The sequence below is a fragment of the Ranitomeya variabilis genome, chromosome 3 (assembly GCF_051348905.1).
Source record: "Ranitomeya variabilis isolate aRanVar5 chromosome 3, aRanVar5.hap1, whole genome shotgun sequence".
NCBI classification, from domain to species: Eukaryota; Metazoa; Chordata; class Amphibia; order Anura; family Dendrobatidae; genus Ranitomeya; species Ranitomeya variabilis.
In genome coordinates, this window is record NC_135234.1 from 433585266 (window position 1) to 433610301 (window position 25036).

Sequence of the window (25036 nt, forward strand, 5' to 3'; positions counted from 1 at the left end):
TTATCTAATTTCTCACTTACATAGTTACTGAGAATATTGATGTAATCTGTCAGGAAAGTACTATAGAAGGAGGTCAGGTAGATGCTTAGATATCAGAATAGCATCTAAACGTTCTTTTTTTTGATAGTTTGCTTTAATTTATGTTTTAATGATTTGTTCTAGGGAAAAATCTTCAACTCTATGTAGTGTATACAGAGGCATAGCTAGAGTGGGTGTATTGGTAGAGAGACATCAGTCTCCTGGCACCAGAGGGAGCCCAAAAGCTCCTCTGCCATGTAAGAATGCATTTGTATTGCTAATGGCAGTAAAGAGGCCCAGTCATACATTTTGCATTTTGGTCTAGTAGCTTCTAGTTAAGCCTCTGGATATATCATCATTTCAAGTATAGGAAGGTTGTTCTCTAAGGCAAGTTTACTTATGAATAGTGCTTAAAGGGGTATTCCTATCTTTAAGATCTTATCCCAATATGTAGCAGTTGTAATAATAATATTAGCGAATACCTCCAATTAGGAATGTAAAGCTTTTTCTGATTCACTATGTCTCTTTCCTCATGTGTAGGCATTGCAGAACGTTAGGCATCCATGATTAGGCCCAATAACAACTAGCTAACTAAATGTCACTATATCAGTGGTCATAACCTGAGTCGGTGTCACCATTCGGTGCCTCTGGGCAATTAACAGAGCCCTGAGCAAGTAGGGGGGACACTGGCACGCTATGGGACCTGTAAGTTGGTGCACGCTGGCCCCGAACCTACCCCCTTGCTTTAAACTGTTTTTGAAATACTTATTTCTCCTTGTTCCCTGCTGGCCACAGGCTCTGCCTCTTCCATATCTTCTTCCTCTGATGTCTCAGGGCAGAGGGCGCGATGACGTCACTACAGCACGCCCTCAGCGCTGAGCAGTGCAGAGAGCCAGAATAGGCTGAAGACACTCAGAGCTGAATAGACCAGAGCTGCAGCCAGTGGGGAACGAGGAGATGTAAGTATTTGTTTATTATTTTTTTGTATGGGGCCCATTCTCTATGGAACATTATATGGGGCTCATTATTCTGTATGGTGCATTATATGGGACCCATTATTCTGTATGGAGCAATATATGAAGTCCATTATTGTGTGTGGAGCAATATATGGGGCCCATTATTCTATATGGAACAAAATATGTGGCTCATTATGCTGTATGGAGCATTATATGGGGCTCATTATACTGTATGGAGCATAAAGTGGAGCCGGTAGTACAGTATCAATAACTATGTGGTGTCCATAATATGGAGGAATATGTGGTGCCCACTATTCTGTATGAAGCAATATATGAGACCCGTTATTCTGTATGGAGCAATATATAGGGTTCATTATATTGTATGGAGGATTATCTGATGCCCATAATATTGTCTGGATGACTATGTGGTGCTCATAATACTGTATGGAGGACTATACTGTCTGGTCTAAAAAGAAAACTTTTGAATCCCTTAGGGCAGGCACTGTGCGCTGTGAGGTTTTCCCAGTTTCTGAGCTACTGTAGAATGTACAATAGATGTCACTCATGTAATGTAAGAAGTGAAATCTTTGGCATTGCACTATTCCTATATTTCTCTGCCGTATCTGTGCATCATGAATTGTGGTATGTGATAAAGGGGCCCACTCAGATTCTTTTACCTGGGGCCCACGAAAACCTGGAGACTGTACTGGTCGTAACCATGGATACCTAAGGTCCTGTAATGCCTGCACATGAGGAAAGAGACAATACAAATCAGAAAATATTATTCTACATTTCTAGTTGGAGGTATTTGCTAATATTATTATTATTATTATTATTACACCTACTATGTATTGGAATAGGATTTTGGAGATGTGAATACCTTTTTACATTTTTGGGAAAAAGTAAATCATCTGCATGAAATCAATTAATTATTTGAGGGTGTCCATTGTAGTTTGGGAAAAAAATGATACCTTAAAGCTTAACATTAAATGGAATCTGTCATCAGGTTTTTGCTATGTAATCTGACAGCAGTATGAAGTTGAGCCAGAGACCCTGATTCCAGCAATGTATCACTTAGTTTACTGGGTGCAGCATTTGTGATAGAGTCACCATTTTCCCTGCTGCAGTTCTATGTGAGCTCAGTTGTTGAGCTGTATATAACCCTGAACACATTACAGCTTTCTGTTTACAATGTATGGTAACTGAAAGCTGCTAATCAGTGCTGGGGGTGGGGTTGGACTACGGTGCACAAGGCCAGTTGCCCTCTAGTAATTATATTCTGCTGATAAAACACTGATTGTATTGAAACAACAAAACCCAGTAAGCGACACATCACTGGAATCAGGGTCTTTGCTCCTTCTGTAAATTATGGTGCTCTAAGATTAGATAGCAAAAACCTGCTGACAGATTCCCTTTAACTACATCTTCTAGGTTATTTGGATTGTACATGGTAATCTATATAAAGCACTATATTTGACAGTTAAGTCATAAATGCCAAGTATTTTGACTTTGAGATGTGGCGTTTCAGAGAAAAACATAATTTAAAAGCTGCCGGACACACGGGAGACTAGTCAGACATGAGGATCCCCGGTGGCTTCTTCACACCCGTTGACCTGGAGTGACAGGTCTCACCCTGCATGCATGTATAGGATGGAGCAGCATGTATGAGCTGTCGGCCTCCCTTCAGCTGCCACACTATGTACATCAGCATTCTAATGTACTGGAGATCTTTCTGGGGTTTTTTATTCCTCAAGCTGATCTTTTGAATGAATAACAACTAAAATCTAATTATATTTTATGTTAAATGCAATAATTGGTCCTGGTTTCCTCTGATTGTGCATATGATCTGCTAATTTATTCATTCTTATCTCATTTGTTTTAATTAAATGTGAGATTTCTCTGAGTTGATTCTTACAGGTAGCATACATTTGCATAGACATATTCATATGATTAGTTAAGAAACATGAATAAGTTATTTTTTATTTTTCCTTTGTTATATATATCTTAGCTGAATTCATTGATAAAGCTAAAAAGAAGCTTCGCTATGGAGTATTTTATACTTTATAAGCTACTCACTAATAAATACCTATTACACCAGGCAATCCATTTATGAGCAGGAATCATTCAGCTAATAGAGTAGACAATGTAATTTGCCTCCTATTCCCTGCAGGCGCAATAAGCAGAATACTATGAATTCAAGAGAATACTACCAGTGAATAGAGCAAGAAAAAAGAAAGTCAAAATGTGGCAGCAGGTTTTGGCAGCCTCGATGTCTAGGATATTGGTTGTAATGTAAGAGACACTTATAGACAAGGCTGAAAGTGTTGGCACCCTTGAACTTGTTCCAGAAAATGAAGTATTTCTCCCAGAAAATTATTGTAATTACACATCTTGTTATACATGTTTATTCCCTTTGTGTGTATTGGAACAACACAAAAAAAACGAAGAGAGAGAAAAGGGGAAATTGGACATAATTTCACACAAAACCCCCAAAATGGGATGGACAAAATTGTTGTCACCCTGAACTAAATATTTGGTTGCACTCCTTTTGGAATAAATAACTGCAATCAATCATTTCTTATAGCAGTAAACAAGCTTCTTAAACCACTTAGTTGGAATTTTGGACCACTCTTCTATTGCAAACTGCTCCACCGGTCTCTCATATTAGGATGCCTTCTCCACAAGTGGATATAGATTGGATATAGATCTGGGACTCATTGCTGGACACTTCAGGACTCTCCCGCCCTTTGCTTCCATCCATTTCTGGGTGCTTCTTGAAGTATGTTTGGGGTTATTGTAATGCTGGAAGACTCATGACCTAGGACGCACACCCAGCTTTCTGATACTAGGCAGTACATTGCGACCCAATAACCTTTGATAATCTTCAGATTCCATGATATCTTTCATGGTGTCAAGGTACCTAGTGCCAGAGGCAGCAAACAACCCCAGAACATCTTTGAACCGCCACCTTGCTTGACTGTAGGTACTGTGTTCTTTTCTTTGTTGGTCTCAATCTGTCCTCAGTAACCAGTAGAATGATGTGCTTTACCAAAAAGCTCTATCTTGTTTTCATCTGTCCACAATATGCTTTCTCAGAAGGATTTTTGCTTAATCATGTACATTTTAGCCAACCTCAGTCTAGCATTTTTATATCTCTTTGTCAACAGAGGAGATTCCTGGGTCTCTTGCCATAGCGTTTCATTGAAATGTTGAAATGGGTGTTATGGGTTGTAAATTTCTTGATTATATTGCACACCATGGACAAATGAACATCAAGAGCTCTGGAGATGATCTGCTAATTTATTCTTTCTTATCTCATTTATTCTAATTACCGTATATACTCGAGTATAAGCTGAGATTTTCAGCCAAAAAAAATGGGCTAAAAGTGCCCCTCTCGGCTTATACCCGAGTCATGGAAGGTGGGGGGTCGGCAGGTGAGGGGGAGCGATGACGATCACATACTCACCTGCTCCTGAAGCGGTCCCTGCATGTCCCATGGTCTCCGGCACCGGCACCTTCTTCCTCTGTTCAGCGGTCACATGGTACCGCTCATTAAAGTAATGAATATGGACTCCACTCCCATAGGGGTGGAGCCGCATATTCATTACTGTAATGAGCGGTACCAGTGACCGCTCAATACAGGAAGAAGCTGCGGGCGCCGGAGACCATCTGTCCGGGAGAAGCTGCCAGGGGCCGCACCGGGAGCACGAGAGTATTAAATATTCACCTGTCCCTCGCTCCAGCGTCGGCACCGCTCCGTCTTCCACATCCTCTGCAGTGACTGTTCAGGTCAGAGGGCGCGATGACGTAATAGTATGCGCTCCGCCCTCTGCCTGAACAGTCAGTGCGGAGAGATGGGACGCTGAGGAGCAGCAGGCAGTGACGTGAGTATGTAATTTTTTTTTATTGCAGCAACAGCAGCACTATATGTGGCACATTGTTATATGGAGCGTCTGTGGGGCCATACTGAACTATATGGAGCATTATATGGGGCATATTTGTATATGGAGCATCTATGGGGCCATAATGAACTGTCTGGAGCATTATATGGGGTATATTTGTATATGGAGCATCTACGGGGCCATAATGAACTGTATGGAGCATTATATGGGGCATATTTGTATATGGAGCATCTATGTGGTCATAATGAACTGTATGGAGCATTATATGGGGCATATTTGTATATGGAGCATCTTATGGGGCCATAATGAACTGCATGGAGCATTATATGGGGCATATATGGGGCCATAATGAACTGTATGGAGCATTATATGGGGCATATTTGTATATGAAGCATCTATGTGGCCATAATGAACTGCATGGAGCATTATATGGGGCACATTTGTATATGGAGCATCTTAAGGGGCCATAATGAACTGTTTGGAGCATTATATGTGGCACATTTGTATATGGAGCATTATATGGGGCATATTTTAATATGGAGCATTTTATGGGGCCCATCATGAACTGTATGGAGCATTATATGGGGCTCCTGATTCAATATGGATATTCAAAAATACTTAACCTACTGATGTCTCAATTAATTTTACTTTTATTGGTGTCTATTTTTATTTTTGACATTTACCGGTACCTGCTGCATTTCCCACCCTAGGCTTATACTCGAGTCATTAAGTTTTCCCAATTTTTTGTGGCAAAATTAGGGAGGTCGGCTTATACTCGGGTCGGCTTATACACGAGTATATACGGTAAATGCGAGATCTCTCTGAGTTGATTCTTACAGGTAGCATATATTTGCATAGACATATTCATATGATTAGTTAAGAAACATGAATGAGTTATTTTTTATTTTTCCTTTGTTATTTATATCTTAGCTGAGTTCATTGATAAAGCTAAAAAGAAGCTTCGCTATGGAGTATTTTGTACTTTATAAGCTACTCACTAATAAATACCTATTACACCAGGCAATCCATTTATGAGCAGGAATCATTCAGCTAATAGAGTAGACAATGTAATTTGCATCCAATTCCCTGCAGGCGCAATAAGCAGAATACTATGAATTCAAGAGAATACTACCAGTGAATAGAGCAAGAAAAAAGAAAGTCAAAATGTGGCAGCAGTGGAGTTTTTCTGGGTCTCCTGCCATAGCTGTTCATTGAAATGGGTGTTCTGGGTTGTAAATTTCCTAATTATATTGCACATCATGAACAAAGGAACATCAAGATCTCTGGAGATGGACTTGTAACCTTGAAATTGTTGATTTTTTTCAACAATTTTGGTTCTCAAGGCCTTAAACATTTCTCCTCTTTCTGTTCTCCTTTCTTACAGACACACAATGCAAAGATTGAGTCAACGTCTCCCCTTTCCATTTGGTTTTAGGTGAGTTTGAACAAGCATAACATGCTTGAAACAAACGTTGTTTACCCACAATTTTGGAAAGGTGACAACAATTTAGTCCTGCCCTTTTTGGGTGTTTTGTGTGAAATTATGTCCAATTTGCCTTTTTTTGTGTGTGTTGTTCCAATATACACAAAGCATATAAACATGTGTATAACAAAAAGTGTAATTGCAATAATTTTCTAGGAGAAATATTTCATTTTCTAGGGCAATTTCAAGGGCATCAACACTTTTGGCCATAACTGTGCATGACAACATATAATTCCTGCCTTGAATGTTTACGATATGATTTAACCATGTCTTAAAGGGGTGTTCCAAAACTAATATTTATTTAATCTTAAATATCTGTCTATTTAATGTAATAATCTAATCTCTTTTCTAATATACCTTGATAAAAATTCCCTATCGTTTCTTCACTACGCTATTTAAAAGCTTTATTTTTGGCTATTTAACTTTGTTATTTTTTTAATCTACTTCCTATTTGATGAATCTTTGCTTGAGAACCATCAGTGAATGCTGGGATACTCAAACAAGATGTTATCATAGGGAAGGAGTCACTGCCTCAGCTTCTGTCTCCACTCTGAAACAAGTCGTCATAAGTAATGTCCATTTCGGGTGCTAGGCTAGACCCTGTTCTGCTGAGCATAATTTTGCTAACAGAATCCCCAACTATCTTTTAAAAAGAGGTTTTGAGCAGAGATGGTATGTTTTAGAAAGAGGATTTTATCTCCTTTTATTACAATAAATGTTAAAATTCAATACAGAGTTCAGTGGGGTGCAACCTGATGTTTTTATATTGGTGTAAATGAGAAGATGACGGCGCAACACCACCTCTGAAGAACACTGTTGTTTTATTTTGTGTAAATTGTATTTTATTGCATGTTTTACCCTCATGAAAGCTGCAGTTCTTGGTAGTCAGGAGTGACAGGCTTGACTGTAGGGCTCGCCCATAGTTGGGGTGGAGTAATGGATACTAGTGTTTTAGCTTCTTGTTTTAGATAGGGAATTGAGGGAGAGCTGGAGAAAGAAAGGACACCCAGAGAGTTCTGTCATCATTGGCTGAGTGTGAAGTAACAGACCAGCAATGGAGCAAGTTATTCAGAAAGCAATCTAAAGTAGAGGCAGTCTTCCTTACAGCAGGGAAGTAGGGGCACCTATGTAGGAAGATTTTAAGCAAGTCTCCATGTTAGGCTACTTTCACACTTCCATCGGTACGGGGCCGTTGCCATGCGTCGGCCCGACATACCGACGGACGTTGTGAAATAAATGAACAATGGGGGCAGCGGATGCAGTTTTTCAATGTATCCGCTGCCCCATTGTAATGTCCGAGGAGGAGGGGGCGGAGTTCCGGCCGGGCATGCGCGGTCGGAAATGGCGGACACGTCGCACAAAAAAGTTACATGGAACTATTTTTGTGCCAACGGTCCGCCAAAACACGACGCATCCGTCGCACGATGGATGCGACGTGTGGCCATACGTCTCAATGCTTCGCTAATGCAAGTCTATGGAGAAAAAACGCATCCTGCAGTGTTATGGACTGGTAATTTAGGAGCGACATGCGACTAGCTCTGGGCAGGTGGTAACTATACAGACCGCAGTCCCTGATCTTAACACAACACTAGCAGTAGCCGTGGAATGTTCCTGTCACTCCCTGGACATCTCGTCACAGCCGGAGAACTAGCTACCCCTAAAGGAAGAAATAGGAAAGCTATCTTGCCTCAGAGAAAATCCCCAAAGGATAGGACAGCCCCCCACAAATATTGGCTGTGAGAGGAGAAGGAAATGACATACGTAGTATGAAACAAGATTTAGCAAAGGAGGCCAATTCTAGCTAGATAGACAGTAAGGAAAGAAACACTGTGCGGTCAGTAATAAAAACTAGAAAAAGTCCACCGCAGAGATATGCAAAAATCTCCACACCTGACTAAAGGTGTGGAGGGCAAATCTGCAGCCCAGAGCTTCCAGCTTAGCTAAATAGATACATACTGATAAGCTGGACAAATGAACAAAACATAAATGTGCTGAACAATAAGTCCACAACAAGTGGACTGCAAAAGGACAAGCAAGGACTTAACTTTGCTGAACGGGTCAGAGAGTCAGGGAAATCCAAGAGCCGTGCCTCCAGGCAAGAACAATTGGCAACTGGCATTGATTGAGGGATAAAGCCAGACTAAAATAGCCGAGCAGAAAGAAGATCAGTGGAAGCAGCTGCTGATACTAAATCCAAGAAGCAGCTATACCACTCAAAACCACAGGAGGGAGCCCAAGAGCAGAATTCACAGAAGTGCTACTTACAACCACCGGAGGGAGCCCAAGAGCAGAATTCACAACACTGCGGGCAACTTTGCAGGATGCGGTTTTTCTCCAAAACGATGCATTGCGACGTAGGCACTTTGACGGAAGTGTGAAAGTAGCCTTATTCAGACCTTGAGGTCCGCAGTGAAGGAGTATGGGATCAGCCAGGCTGGGACACGTCAATAAGGTGTTAGCTAATGAGAGCTTCCTTACACTGTTCACTAGGGATGAGCAAGTATGCTCATTGCTCGGGTTTTTCCAAGCAGCTCGGGTGGTCTCCCAGTATTTGTTAGTGCTGGAGATTTAATTTTCATCACTCAGCTGCATGATTTACAGCAGATAAACACATATAACGTTCCTCACAATGTGTCGCCGTCCAAAACCTCTATGAATGTGCCACTGTACTGTGCAGAAGAAAAAGTCAAGCAATGTTCCTGCCACGCATTGTATATGTGTTTCAACCTCAGTAAACCAAACTTTTTTTGCAAACCTGCCTCTTTTCTTCATCATGAAATTAAAGAGGTCCAGTGCTACACAAACAACTAAACCTTAAGATCTTCGTAACAGAAACGCAACCTCATGCATACACCCAGGGACCCCTATGTAAGGTGTTTAGGAATAGATGTAAGCCGAATTTCCCCCTTATATGGGTACAGAACCCCTTAGTTACCTTCAAAATGCTTCTGATTTCCTGTAGGGCGTACCTTTTGTATATAAAATGGAGTTATGTTGCAGTTCAATATTATGCGATTTACTTGACTCAGTATGCAGGTGCAGTAAACTGTGCTTTGCATTGACGTGACAGTCTTGATTTACCCTTAAACTACAAGCAGCATGAATCAGACACCGCTGTGCTATTGAAGTTGTGTATGGTTTACTTTAAAATACTAGTGTTTCAGATAAAACATACATTGGCATCCAACTGAGACCATGCATCTGGGTTGACTAGTCTGATGTACAGCTCTGGCAAAAATTAAGAGACCACTGCAAAATTTTCATTTTGTCTGATTTTTCTCTTTATAGGTATATTTTTGAGTAAAATGTAAATTTTTCTTTTATTCTATAAACTATTGACAACATGTCTTCGTATTTCCCAGCAATAAATTTTGTATTAATTTTCTGAAAAGGAGAAATGGTTAAAATTACAAAAAAAACAATGCTTTCAGACCTCAAATAATGCAAAGAAAATAAGTTCATAGTCATTTAGAAACAACAATACTAATGTTTTAACTCAGGAAAAGTTCAGAAATCAATATTTTGTGGAATAATCATGATTTTTAATCACAGCTTTCATGCATCTTGGCATGCTCTCCACCAGTCTTTCACACTGCTTCTGGTGCAAAAATGTAAGCAGGTCTTCTTTGTTTGATTGCTTGTGACTATCCATCATCCTCTTGATTACATTCCAGTGGTTTTCAATGGGGTTCAGGTCTGGAGATTACGCTGCCCATGAAAGGGTTTTGATTTGTTGGTCTCTTAATTTTTGCCAGAGTTGTAGGTCCCCTAGTAGCTTCTCCCTATTCTGCTCTGCAGACTGATATACACACATAAGGCAGACATCTATCATCTTAGAAGACCACTGCGCAGGCTTAGGAAGACTTACATGCCAGGGAAATAAAATCAGTTAATAGTCTTGATTAAAATACACTTAGACTTTTTATTGTAATTAACAGTATTTTTGAATTTACCTTTTTTTCAAATAGCTCTTCAAATGAAAATGCAAAATTGTAAAAGTACAGTAGTATTTTATCTTGACACTATTATGTAACAGTGGAGTTCTGTTTAAATATTCTTTCTTTCTCTGGATGCAGGAAGAAGATGCCATTCCATCATGTGACTGCTGGCTTGTTGTACAAAGGGAATAACTACTTAAACCGATCACTTTCTACAGGAAGTGACAGTGAGCAACTTGCTAACATCTCAGTGGAAGAACTAGACGGTAAGATGAAAATTAATTTTGGTTGAAAAGATTATCTGTGTTGTGTCTACTGAGATTTAGGAGATACTGTATGACAGTCATGGAGAACCATTTAGAGACCAAGTGCCCAAACTGAAATCCAAAACCCACTTATTTATCACAAAGTGCCAACACAAAGTGCCAATTTACCCTGAATACTGAGGTTTTAGATTAGAAAAAGAACTCGAACATTAGCGTGCTTTAAAGTGTATACCAAAGAGCTTGTAAGTGCTGCACTCCAAGCCTAAGCTGCTAGCCACCGATTGCAGTGAAGGTCTGTCCTTGAGAATGGAGAGGATTTTTAATTAAATATAAAATGGCAGAGTTGCTTATTTTTACCACCTCTTTGTGATTGTAACTGTTAAACGCGCCCTGACTGGTTGGCGTGAGTGTGGAGGGTGTGGCCCCACTGTGCCACAAACCTGACTACCCTGGAAGGAGCGTGACTAAGCAGTTACCTTGGTGTTCACTGGTGGTGAGGTCAGGCTTGCCAGGTACCACTCCAGGGTGGTGTCTGGCTGTTGCTGCTGATCCCACTAGGGGATGGAGCGCTAGCACAGGTGCAGGCAATGGGCTTGACTGGCAGACAGGCACGGCTGAGACACAGGCAGGTGGGCACGAATGAGACACTAGCAGGTGGGCACAACTGAGATACTGGCAGGCGGGCATGGCTGAGATACTGCCAGGTGACCATGGCTGAGACACTGGCAGGCGGACATGGCTGAGACACTGGCAGGTGAGGTACTGACTTGGTAGGGACAGGAATACGGGCAGGTATATGGAAACAGGTAGGCACCTGTTCAGACTGGAGGGTATATGGGAACAGGTAGGGACCTGACCCACAGGTTGCAAAATGGAAGTACAGCAGGACCGCAAGGTTACAGAGCTGAGAGCAGAGTAGAGATGCTGGTTGCAGTGCAGCGAGCTGAACCGCAGGGAGCGGATGCAAGTCAGAACTGCAAGAGGCGGAGCAAAGACCAGAACTGCAGGAGGAGGAGCAAAGAGCAGAGCAGAAGGAGGCAGAGCAAAGACCAGAGCTGAAGGAGGCGGAGCAAAGAGCAAAGCTGAAGGAGGCAGAGCTAAGAGCAGAACCGCTGGAGGCATAGTCAAGAGCAGAGCACAGGAGGTCGAGTCAAGAGCAGAGCGCAGGAGGTGGAGTCAAGAGCAGAATCACAGGAGGCGAAGCAAAGAGCAGAAGCATAGGAGGCAGAGCTAAGAGCAGAACCACAGGAGGTGGAGCAAAGAGCAGGAATGTAGGAGGCGGAGCTAAGAGCAGAACGAGTGAACACAAAGAAACAGCAGAATAGGAAAGGCTACAGATGGATACTAACGGACACAGGTATAGGACTAGGTTCAGACAGGGTCAGGAGCAGGACAAGGCACAGAAACAAGGACGCAGACCAGGGTAAGAAGCCACACTGGGTGGAGGAAACAAGGGACACAGCTACAAGGCAGGGTACGCAGCCCGTCTGGGTGGCTGACACAAGAGAAATAGCAAGACAGGACCTGGCACGTCAGCAGCAAGACACTAACTGGGGAAGTAAGATGTTGCCAGGCATGCCCCTAGGGGTGTGAATGCTTTAAGTACCTAAGGCCTCTTGGCAATTGGCACGGGACATCATAGGAAGATGCACACAGTCTCTATAAGAGCTAGGGAGCCGGTGCTGCCCACCTATGCACACAGCCAGGAAGTATGCAGAGAGCAGGCAGGAGACAAGAGGCACCCAGCATGGAGGCGAAAGACAGAACTCACAGCGTGGCCCGGGATAGTGAGTAAGTTGGTGTGTAAGGCAGGTGGGGGATGGGTGGCCATGCAGTGATGCCGGCAGGGTTGTTACAGTGCCCCCTTTACGGACCCTCTTCTTCAAGCCCACCACTTCCTCTTCATTGGATACGTCCTCACACCTTGACTCAATGACTAGCAGATCAGCTGAAGAAGACGAAAAAGCTGACTGATTCTGATGCATGGGGCCCAGACACCACTTGCCACTTGATTGTTTCAAAGGAAGAATGTTGCTGGGTCTCCAGACCTGAATGGGTAACAGAGTTCTCTTGGCTCTGAGTGACACATGGGCATACCAGACAGCATGTGAAAGATGAACTTCTTGTATACAATTCTCCAACTTGGATCTGAAATTGTCCCTGAAGGACTAGACTGTTCTTAAATAAGGCTTGGCCATCACCAGACAACGCCCTCACTGGATTCTTGAGCTGTAGGACAGAGATCACACACCGACTCCATATGGCTGGCGGTTTAAACACACCAAAGCTCCCAGAAGGCAGAGACACAGTCATCGACTTTAATGGAGAGGAGGTACTCTCATCAAGGGCAGTATCTGCTACTGGTCCAAGGTTTAAAAGTAAAGGCTTCACAGGGCAGAGACCGTCAGGATGTTCCTTGCAACCGCAGCGATACCGTATTTCATTCTCAGGACTAGATTCAGGCTGCAGCCCACTCTTATCAGACCTCTTTGATCTTGCTCGGGTGGCTGCTTTGGCAGGTTGTGGAACAGGTGAGTCTTGGACGGTCATGGACAGATGGGATGGTTTACCCACAGGTTTCTTTCGTCTGGCCCGTCTCTGTGATCTTGGGGGGGAAGACTTCTCAGAAGACACTGTACTAGGTTTATCGAAGACCTTAAAGAAGGCCACCAGAAAGGCCGGCAGGTCCCTACCTGTTGCCACATACCATCCAGTCTGAACAGGTCCCTACCTGTTTCCATATACCTGCCCGTATACTTGTCCCACCAGAGTACCAGCCATACCCAAATAGTGGGCGATAGGTCCCATAGAGTCCTAAGTGGTTCCACTGAGTTTTCCACCATGTTGCATTGTCTTAGATGTGATGGAACATCTGACTCACTATGTGAATTATAAGGGTTTTCCCACGAGGCACATTTATCCTATATCCACATGAGAAATTATGTTTGAATGCGGGGGGCCTCACTATTGGAACCTTCACTGATTGTTACATCATCAGATCTCTTTATTGCACAACTAGGAATAGGAGGAATATGAGTGGCGTGGCCATTGAGCATGTGCCTGGTATTAAAAAAGGTTCCTGTTCAATTGGGATCAGCAGCCACAGCCAGACACCACCCTGGAGTAGTACTTGGCAGCTACCTGCCACACAATCCTGGCCTCATCATCAGATAAATAAAACAATTAACTTTTGGAATTATAGTGGAATAATATAATATGTTATGTAACAGCAATAAAAAGCATATGGCCCAATGGCTTAATTTAAAAATGTAATAACAAAAAATAAAAAACTTTGAACGAAACAGATAATAAATTATGATGCCAGCAAAAGTGCTCCCAAACACAGTATGATACTTGCACAGTTAATTCCTCCACACACCCAGTATGATGACCCTACTGTACCCCCTCCCTCAGTTTCCCTGAATGGAATGAATCCCCACGCAACTCTGCATACAATATAATGGGCACAAAAAGTCCTCTGTACAGTGCAATGGCTCCACATAGTCCTCCATACAGTATAATGGCTCTATATGGTCCTCCATACAATGTAATGCGCCCCAAGTAGTGCTCCATACATTATAATGGGCCCTAAATAGTTCTGCATAAAGTGTAATGAGCTCCACAAATACTGTATGGAGCACTTACAGGAACCCGCATTGCCTTCCATCTTATTTAGATAATTATCTTAAATTGTCTGTCATCCACTTCCGTTTGGACGTCCTCAAATCCCACAATCCACCATGCCGCACCGGAAGTACGCCGACCGCCATATTGGAATACCCAAGTCATGGGTATTCCAATATGGCACCCACTGGTGGTACCAGGCCCTTGCACAGTACCACTAGCGGGTCATCGCCGGACCTGTGTGTGTGTGTCTCATCCCCGGGGTGCGTTGCTGAGCTTTGAGCTGCACGATCAGTGGCAGAGGCAGCAGCTCAGTATCTGCAGCAGGAGCGCTTCATGGCTGTGCTCTGGGGCGGCACTGTGGCCAGAGGCTGCTGACAAAGGGAAGAACAGTGGGACCCAGGGAGGAGGTAATGAGAGAGGGCAACCGGGAGGAGGAAATATGTGAAATCCGCACACACCGTCTCATCTGACCCCAATACACGACCATGTAAAACAGAGCCGCAGCTCGGTGTCCTCCGCCCGCTGTGTGTGCGTGTGCGGTCTGCTACAGACCGTGATAATGGCTAACCACAGCATTGTGTCCAGGTTGGGAAACATGAGACCTGGGACATTCACATACCCAGCGGTGCCGAGCACAGCAGTGAGACAGGGGCGACACCGTGTACAGGCAGCACCACCGTGTCCCGACAGAAACCACCATGTACCGACAGCAGCCACCGTGTACTGACAGCAGCCACTGTGTACTGAACGATGACTACAAGCAGGGCCAGGGATTGGAGAGGTCACCACTGGTGGTGGCTGGGGTTTGAAGGGTGCTGCAGACCGCGGTAATGGCAACCACAGCATTGTGTCCAGGTTGGGAAACATGAGACCTGGGACATTTACATACCCAGCGGTGCCGAGCACAGCAGTGAGACTGGGGCGGCACCATGTACAGGCAGCAGCCATCATGTACCGACAGCAGCCACCGTGTACTGACAGCAGCCACCGTGTACTGAAGGGTGACTACAAGCAGGGCCAGGGATTGGAGGGGTCACCACTGGTGGTGGCTGGGGTTTGAGGGGTGCTGCAGACCATGGTAATGGCAACCACAGCATTGTGTCCAGGAGTGGGAAACATGAGACTCGGGACTTTCACATTGCCGATGCCCCGCTGCTGGGACTCCCCCGCCGGAAGAACCCCACGCCACAAAGGACCCCTCCCCACCGCTGGGATCCAGGGCACCGCTGGGATCCCAACCACCGCTGGTATCCAGGCCACTGCGGGGATCCCGGCCACCGCTCGGATCCAGACCACCGGGGCACCCTCTCCGCCGGGCAGCACATGTCACCACCCTCCCGATGCGATAGCATTGGGCCTCCATCTAGTACAGTATAATGGCCTTAAATAGGGCTCCATACAGTATAATGGCCTCACATGGTGCTCCATACAGTATAATGGCCCCACATGGTGCTCCATACTGTATAATGGCCTCGCATGGTGCTCCATACAGTATAATGGCCCCACATGGTGCTCCATACTCTATAATGGCCCCACAGTGCTCCATATTGTATAATGGCCCCACAGAGTGTTCCATTCTGTATAATGTGCCTGCATAGCCCCTGAGGAAGTGACACATTATATATACGAAACGCACGTTGGGGTCTGTGCATATCCTGGTGACACTTCTCTTATTGTCATGGGTAAGGGTGCAATACTTAAATTTACGTAACTATGCACAAGCACATTTTTTCCAACAATGTCTGAATAACTGTGTAGGCTCACTCTGTGTGATAGCCATTCAGACACCGTAGACCAGCATTATTAATCAGTTTATTTGCATGCTTATCATCCTTGCCTATCCAGGGTAGGTTGAATAACTATATTGCACTATTTCTTTTATTGATTATGGTAATTGTCATCATGATATTTTGTTATTATTGTCCTTGCCAGCCTTGTTCATGTATTCACACACATGATGCTCCATACTGTACTGCATTATGGCTTCACATGATGCAGCATACAGTATAATGACCCCACATGATGCTCCATACTGAATAATGGCCCCACATGATGTTCCATACAGTATAATGGACCTGCATGATGCTCCATACAGTATAATGGCCCCACATAGTGCTCCATGTGGTATAATGGGCCCCACATGATGCTTCATATTGTGTAATGGCCTCACATTATGCTCCATATGGTATAATGGCCTCAACTTAAAAAAAAACCTACTCACCTATGCCCATTCTAATGCTGATCTGATCTCTTCATATATTACAGTCCTATCTCCTCAGCATCACTGCCACTCTCCTCAGTCTGCGCACAATCCCCCTGATCACTAGCACCGACACCCTCACCCTCCTCAACACGCATGCAGACTGATGGGAAGATATGCGGCCTGACAGAAGAGCTCATGGCCTGATGGGATAGTGCGTGTGTGAAGAAGAGTGGTCGCGGCGCTAGTGATGATTAAGTTGGCGAGTGGGCAATGAAGAGTGTTGGTGGCCCTAGAGCTGAGGAGGGCTCTGCGTGCCCCCTATGGCACTTGTGCCATAGGTTCACCACTAGTGTTGAGCGATACCGTCCGATACTTGAAAGTATCGGTATCGGAAAGTATCGGCCGATACCGGCAAAGTATCGGATCTAATCCGATACCGATACCCGATACCAATACAAGTCAATGGGACTCAAGTATCAGACGGTATCCCTGATGGTTCCCAGGGTCTGAAGGAGAGGAAACTCTCCTTCAGGCCCTGGGATCCATATTAATGTGTAAAAGAAAGAATTAAAATAAAAAATATTGCTATACTCACCTCTCCGACGCAGCCTGGACCTCACCGAGAGAACCGGCAGCGTTCTTTGCTTAAAATGCGCGCGTTTACTTCCTTCCGTGACGTCACGGCTTGTGATTGGTCGCGTGCCGCCCATGTGGCCGCGACGCGACCAATCACAGCAAGCCGTGACGTAATTTTCAGGTCCTCAATGCCTAATTCTAGGCATTCAGGATTTTAAAATTACGTTCCGGCTTGTGATTGGTCGCGTCGCGGTCACATGGGCGACGCGACCAATCACAAGCCGTGACGTCACGGGAGGCAGGAAATGCGCGCATTTTAAAATTACGTCACGGCTTGTGATTGGTTGCGTGCCGCCCATGTGACCGCGACGCGACCAATCACAGCAAGCCGTGACGTAATTTCAGGTCCTGTATGCCTAATTCTGCATTCAGGACCTGAAATTACGTCACGGCTTGCTGTGATTGGTCGCGTCGAGGTCACATGGGCGGCACGCAACCAATCACAAGCCGTGACGTAATTTTAAAATGCGCGCGTTTCCTGCCTCCCGTGACGTCACGGCTTGTGATTGGTCGCGTCGCCCATGTGACCGCGACGCGACCATTCACAAGCCGGAACGTAATTTTAAAATCCTGAATGCCTAGAATTAGGCATTGAGGACTTGAAAATTACATCACGGCTTGCTGTGATTGGTCGCGTCGCGGCCACATGGGCGGCACGCGACCAATCACAAGCCGTGACGTCACGGAAGGAAGTAAACGCGCGCATTTTAAGCAAAGAACGCTGCCGGTTCCCTCGGTGAGGTCCAGGCTGCGTCGGAGAGGTGAGTATAGCAATATTTTTTATTTTAATTCTTTATTTTACACATTAATGTTGTTTCGATACCGATACCCGATACCACAAAAGTATCGGATCTCGGTATCGGAATTCCGATACCCGCAAGTATCAGCCGATACCCGATACTTGCGGTATCGGAATGCTCAACACTATTCACCACCACTTCTTTATGATATCTTCTAGATGGATAGATAGATAGATAGATAGATAGATAGATAGATATGAGATGCAGTAGAGTACAGAAGAAGAAGCTATATCAAAAACTAGAACATCAAACAATGCTAAAACATCTGGAAGTGTATTAGATAAGAAAAACAAATCACATTGCTCTGTTCAGTTTTGCTTGGAGGAGACAGTAGTTAAAAGTTGTCAGCATCAGTGAACTGAACATTGTGGCACACAGATGCTCATATATCTGATAAAGTTATGTGAGGACAAGTACAATATGTATCACAGATAATGCAAAATATTTATTGCTAATATATAAGACTTCTTTTTGTCATTCAGTTCTTTGATATCTTGCGGTTAAACTACATAACTTATATACAGTATATGATAAAATGAAACCTGTTGTCCGACAAATAGGTTTTCCTTGCTAACCAATCATCTCTTTTTATAAGGAAACTAAATTTAACAGAGAATTCCCAAAATCACAATATAGTGATATAATGTACACATAGAATTACTCATTTGTGCAAATATAACCCATTTTTAAATCTGCATCATTTTTCAAATTTCTCCCACTCTCCCCATATGGATGTCCCCCAGGCTCTACTTACTGTTCAGATGGCATTGTAAACTTCTTGTAGTTCTAGAAGGCCTAGTCGATTCTCCACAGTGCAGTCAATGTTTCTTAGCTAACATCCTGCCAGCATAGTAGTGCCATGTCTAGAATGGATCTGCTACTGTAAAGGATGATGCCACAGAAATGGTCAGAGCCTCCTTCATTAAAGTGCAGAACTGACACCAGGAGCCTGTCACGACAAAGCTGTCGGGTGATCCAGGACCAGGGGCTCCTTCCCTGTCCCTAACACCAGGGGGCACCCTAGCTTGTCCTTCTCCCCGGGATACTTCAGATGGTGAAGATGTGGGGCCTCTGCCCTTTCCTTATCTCCTAAGTTAGCTCTCTGTCTGTTCTCCTCCCCTACCCAGAAAAAAGGGGGAGCTACTGTGCACCGTAGTACACCAACCCGATAAGCAAGGCATCACGTACAAGGGTTAACAAGAAAACAGAAAACTCCAGGCATGCAAAATATTCACTCACATGTAACAGAGGAATGCACCAGGGTGTGAAGGTAGGGGAATAAACCAAAACAGAAGGATATTGAATTATCACGCATACAAACCAAGCAACAGTCACTAATAACTCCTTCAACTCTCCTCGTATGTACTCCTCTCCCACTGATAGCCATGCAGGAAATTCTAGCTCTGACGAGGATTAGTAACAGAGCCCAGATTATAAAGAGAAAAGGAGTGGCTATCCGAGCACAGCTGTGAGCACAGGGATTTCCAATATCGCAGTTTAACCCCTGTTCTGCCAGAAGTAATAAACCCATTTAAAATGAAGGAGAAGTGCTTCTTCTCAGCGCCGGAGTAGGAGCTATTAGATGCTGCAGTCTTCTGGCTCCACACTGTCATGGAAACCCCGTGGCAGAGCTGTGATATATACAGAGGGGACAGAAAGGAGAAATATACTGTTGGTTGGGCTGTATATAGAAGGAGCAGAAGGGAACAAAATACTGCAATATGAACTGTATGTATAGAGTACAGAAAAGAGATATATAAAAAAGGATAAGCTGTGTACTGATGGCTATGAGATGAGGTATACAGCAGGATTGGCTGCATATAGAGGCTGAGAGGAGATACATAATGCAGGATGGGCTGTATGTAGAGCGAACATAAAGGAGCAATATACTGCTGGATGGACTATGTTTATAAAGTACAGAAAAGAGATATACAGGTGCTTCTCACAAAATTAGAATAGCATCAAAAAGTTTATTTACTTCAGTTCTTCAATACAAAAAGTGAAACTCATGTTATATAGAGTCATTACAGAATGATCTATTTCAAGTGTTTATTTCTGTTAATGTTGATGATTATGGCTTACAGCCAATGAAAACCCAAAAGTCATTATCTCAGGCGATTAGAATAATTAACAAAAAAAACCTGCCTAGGGTTCCTAATAATTTAAAAAGGTCCTTTAGTCTGTTTCAGTAGGCTGCACAATCATGGGGAAGATTGCTGACTTGACAAATGTCCACAAGGCAGTCTTTGACATACTCCACAAGGATGGTAAGCCACAAAAGATCATTGCTAAAATAGCTGGCTGTTCACACACAAAGTGCTGTATCCAAGCATATTAATGGAAAGTTGAGTGGAAGGAAAAATTGTAGAAAAAGGTGCAGAAGCAACAAGGATAACCGCAGCCTTGAAAGAATAAGAAAAGGCCATTCAAAAATGTGTGGGAGATTCACAAGGAGTGGACTGCTGCTGGAGTCATTGCTTCATGAGCCACCACACACAGATGTATCCAGGACACGTGCTACAAGTGTCACATTCCTTGTGTCTAGCCACTCATGATCAATAGACAACGCCAGAAGCATCTTACCTGGGCCAAGGAGAAAAAGAACTGGGCTGTTACTCAGTGATCCAAGGTGTTGCTTTCAGATGAAAATAAATTTTGCATTTCATTTGGAAATCAAGGTCTCAGAGTCTGGAGGAAGAGTGGAGAGGCACACAATCCAAGCTGCTTGAGGTATAGTGTGAAGTTCCACAATCAGTGATGGTTTGGGGATCCATGTCAACTAGGGTTGAGCGACTTTCATTTTTTTAAGATCGAGTAGGGTTTTGGGAAACCCGATTTTGTCCAGAGTCGAGTCGAGTGCAGTCGGCCGATTATCGCTAAAAGTCGGGGATCGACCGAAACACGAAACCCAATGCAAGTCAATGGGGAAGCATAGTCGGCAGTGAGTGGAGGCCAGGAAAACACCTACAGTGCCCATTTTAATGCCAAAAACATCCATTCTTGTTTCTGAAGCTTGCCAATCTTAATTAACTGTATAATAATAGTTGGGCATAGGGAATTGGGGGAAAGTTGTGGGGGGAGTAGGGCTGGCTCAAGTTTTTCGTGGGCCCAGGAAATGCGGACTACGTCACGGCGGTGTTGCAGGGAAAGGTAAGTATTTAAAAGTTGCAAGTGCTGTGATCCTGAGCAAGCAGGGGGGGGGCCCACTCGTTCGCATTGGCACTGGCACAGGGCCCCTCAAAGTACGGCGGTGTGTTTGCATGGCGGGGGCGCCTCCCACCAGCAGCGACACTTTTGCGTACTCTGAGGGGCCCTGTGCCAGTGACGTCGCCAACGAGTATGCCCCCCCACCTGATGAAGGAACCTGCACTTTCATCTGCACCTTCCTCTTTGTCCCTGTGTCAGGTGGTATAACATGCGGGAAGGGGAACCTTACTTTCAGCAGGGACAGATTCTGGCTGTGTAGAGTACAAGGGGAATGTAGTGGTCTAGGTCAATGTACCAGCAGACTCATTTAGCAGTGGCTGGGCAATGGGCAGGATGAGGAGGAAACAGATATAGGGCCAAAGAATAAAGTAGGCTACATGCAGTTCAAAATTGGTAACAGGACTAAACAGGCGGCATTGCTTTGTTCAGTGGAGTAGCAAACCCAAGAGCAGCAGACACTGTTTCAAGGGCCTAACCACACTAGTAGGCCAAATGCAGTTTAATATCTGATAGTATAGGGCGAAAGCCAGAATGTGGAAGCTCAGCTTTGTTCAGTTGAGGACAACACCAGGGAGGGGCAGACACCTTTAGTAGGCCGGAAAAGCCTATTGCATTTTTTAAAATGGTAATTTGGAGCAGAAGGTTGAAGCTCAGCTTTATTTAGTTGAGGGCAACACCAGGCAGGGGCACACAGACAGACACCTTTAGTAGGCCGGAAAAGCCTATTGCATTTTTCAAAATGGTAATTTGGAGCAGAAGGTTGAAGCTCAGCTTTATTTAGTTGAGGGCAACACCAGGGAGGGGCAGAAGCCGTTAGTAGGCCCTAACCACCATTTTTTTTTTTAAAACCACATAATGAGAGCCGGAAGGTTGAAGCTCAGCTTTATTTAGTTGAGGACAACACCAGGGAGGGGCACACAGACAGACACCTTTAGTAGGCCTGAAAAGCCTATTGCATTTTTCAAAATGGTAATTTGGAGCAGAAGGTTGAAGCTCAGCTTTATTTAGTTGAGGGCAACACCAGGGAGGGGCAGAAGCCGTTAGTAGGCCCTAACCACCATTTTTTTTTTTTTAAAACCACTTAATGAGAGCCGGAAGGTTGAAGCTCAGCTTTATTTAGTTGAGGACAACACCAGGCAGGGGCACACAGACAGACACCTTTAGTAGGCCTGAAAAGCCTATTGCATTTTTCAAAATGGTAATTTGGAGCAGAAGGTTGAAGCTCAGCTTTATTTAGTTGAGGGCAACACCAGGGAGGGGCAGAAGCCGTTAGTAGGCCCTAACCACCATTTTTTTTTTTAAAACCACATAATGAGAGCCGGAAGGTTGAAGCTCAGCTTTATTTAGTTGAGGACAACACCAGGGAGGGGCAGAAGCCGTTAGTAGGCCCTAACCACCATTTTTTTTTTTTAAAACCACATAATGAGAGCCGGAAGGTTGAAGCTCAGCTTTATTTAGTTGAGGACAACACCAGGGAGGGGCACACAGACAGACACCTTTTGTAGGCCTGAAAAGCCTATTGCATTTTTCAAAATGGTAATTTGGAGCAGAAGGTTGAAGCTCAGCTTTATTTAGTTGAGGGCAACACCAGGGAGGGGCAGAAGCCGTTAGTAGGCCCTAACCACCATTTTTTTTTTTTAAAACCACTTAATGAGAGCCGGAAGGTTGAAGCTCAGCTTTATTTAGTTGAGGACAACACCAGGCAGGGGCACACAGACAGACACCTTTAGTAGGCCTGAAAAGCCTATTGCATTTTTCAAAATGGTAATTTGGAGCAGAAGGTTGAAGCTCAGCTTTATTTAGTTGAGGGCAACACCAGGGAGGGGCAGAAGCCGTTAGTAGGCCCTAACCACCATTTTTTTTTTTAAAACCACATAATGAGAGCCGGAAGGTTGAAGCTCAGCTTTATTTAGTTGAGGACAACACCAGGGAGGGGCACACAGACAGACACCTTTAGTAGGCCTGAAAAGCCTATTGCATTTTTCAAAATGGTAATTTGGAGCAGAAGGTTGAAGCTCAGCTTTATTTAGTTGAGGGCAACACCAGGGAGGGGCAGAAGCCGTTAGTAGGCCCTAACCACCATTTTTTTTTTTTTAAAACCACTTAATGAGAGCCGGAAGGTTGAAGCTCAGCTTTATTTAGTTGAGGACAACACCAGGCAGGGGCACACAGACAGACACCTTTAGTAGGCCTGAAAAGCCTATTGCATTTTTCAAAATGGTAATTTGGAGCAGAAGGTTGAAGCTCAGCTTTATTTAGTTGAGGGCAACACCAGGGAGGGGCAGAAGCCGTTAGTAGGCCCTAACCACCATTTTTTTTTTTTAAAACCACTTAATGAGAGCCGGAAGGTTGAAGCTCAGCTTTATTTAGTTGAGGACAACACCAGGCAGGGGCACACAGACAGACACCTTTAGTAGGCCTGAAAAGCCTATTGCATTTTTCAAAATGGTAATTTGGAGCAGAAGGTTGAAGCTCAGCTTTATTTAGTTGAGGGCAACACCAGGGAGGGGCAGAAGCCGTTAGTAGGCCCTAACCAAAGTTGAAGGCCAAATGCAGTTTAATTTCTGATACTATAGGCCGAAAGCCAGAAGGTGGAAGTTCCGATTTAGACAGTGGAGGACAATTTGAATTAGGGACTGCAGACAGACTTAGTAGGCTGTCCCCTGTGGACCATGCATCCAACACATTAACCCATTGCGCCGTAATGGACACGTAATCTTCCGTGGCCATGCCTACAGGTCCATGCGTCTGTTGTCAGGTGCACCTTTGTACTCACAGATTGCCAGAGTGCATGGACAATGCGGTCTTCTACATGCTGGTGGAGGGTTGGGATGGCTTTTCTCGCAAAAGAAGTGTCGACTGGTTAGCTTGTAGCGTGGTACAGCGTAGTCCATCATGGCCTTATTAATAGTAAATAAAATATATAACTAGGCTCTATGAACTTTTAAATAGGTTCCAGGGGTACACGGGCAGCATTGGTGTGGTCAGTGGAGGAGTATTGCAAGTAGGGGCTGCAGACAGGCTATCAAAGGCCTAAAATAACAAACAGTAGGCAGTCATGGCAGTTTTACATCGGTTACATGGATACACGGGCAGGCAGCTTGGTGGTCAGTGGAGGAGTATTTAAAGTAGGGACCGCAGACAGGCTTCAAAGGCCTAACATAAGAAAATGGGCTGGCTGTAGGCACTTTATAATTGGTTCCAGGGGTACACGGGCAGCAGTGGTCTGGTCAGTGGAGGAGTATTTAAAGTAGGGACCGCAGACAGGCTATCAAAGGCCTAACATAACAAACAATAGGCTCATGGCAGTTTCACAGCGGTTACATGGATACACGGGCAGGCAGCTTGGTGGTGGTGAGTGGAGGAGTATTTAAAGTAGGGACCGCAGACAGGCTTCAAAGGCCTAACATAAGAAAATGGGCTGGCTGTAGGCACTTTATAATTGGTTCCAGGGGTACACGGGCAGCAGTGGTCTGGTCAGTGGAGGAGTATTTAAAGTAGGGACCGCAGACAGGCTTCAAAGGCCTAACATAAGAAAATGGGCTGGCTGTAGGCACTTTATAATTGGTTCCAGGGGTACACGGGCAGCAGTGGTCTGGTCAGTGGAGGAGTATTTAAAGTAGGGACCGCAGACAGGCTATCAAAGGCCTAACATAACAAACAATAGGCTCATGGCAGTTTCACAGCGGTTACATGGATACACGGGCAGGCAGCTTGGTGGTGGTGAGTGGAGGAGTATTTAAAGTAGGGACCGCAGACAGGCTTCAAAGGCCTAACATAAGAAAATGGGCTGGCTGTAGGCACTTTATAATTGGTTCCAGGGGTACACGGGCAGCAGTGGTCTGGTCAGTGGAGGAGTATTTAAAGTAGGGACCGCAGACAGGCTTCAAAGGCCTAACATAAGAAAATGGGCTGGCTGTAGGCACTTTATAATTGGTTCCAGGGGTACACGGGCAGCAGTGGTCTGGTCAGTGGAGGAGTATTTAAAGTAGGGACCGCA

The 25036-nt window shown here is 44.4% G+C and overlaps 1 protein-coding gene across 2 annotated transcripts in view; it reads left to right on the forward strand.

Moving 5' to 3' along the window:
* The window catches only part of CALN1 (calneuron 1), a 751910-nt gene that overhangs the window by 203355 nt on the left and 523519 nt on the right, over nt 1-25036 (forward strand). For both annotated transcript variants that reach the window (XM_077296429.1, XM_077296428.1), the window contains exon 2: nt 10436-10563. In XM_077296429.1, coding sequence (XP_077152544.1) covers nt 10443-10563 — 121 coding nt within the window. In that variant the 5' untranslated portion in view covers nt 10436-10442. The remainder of the gene's footprint in view (nt 1-10435; nt 10564-25036) is intronic.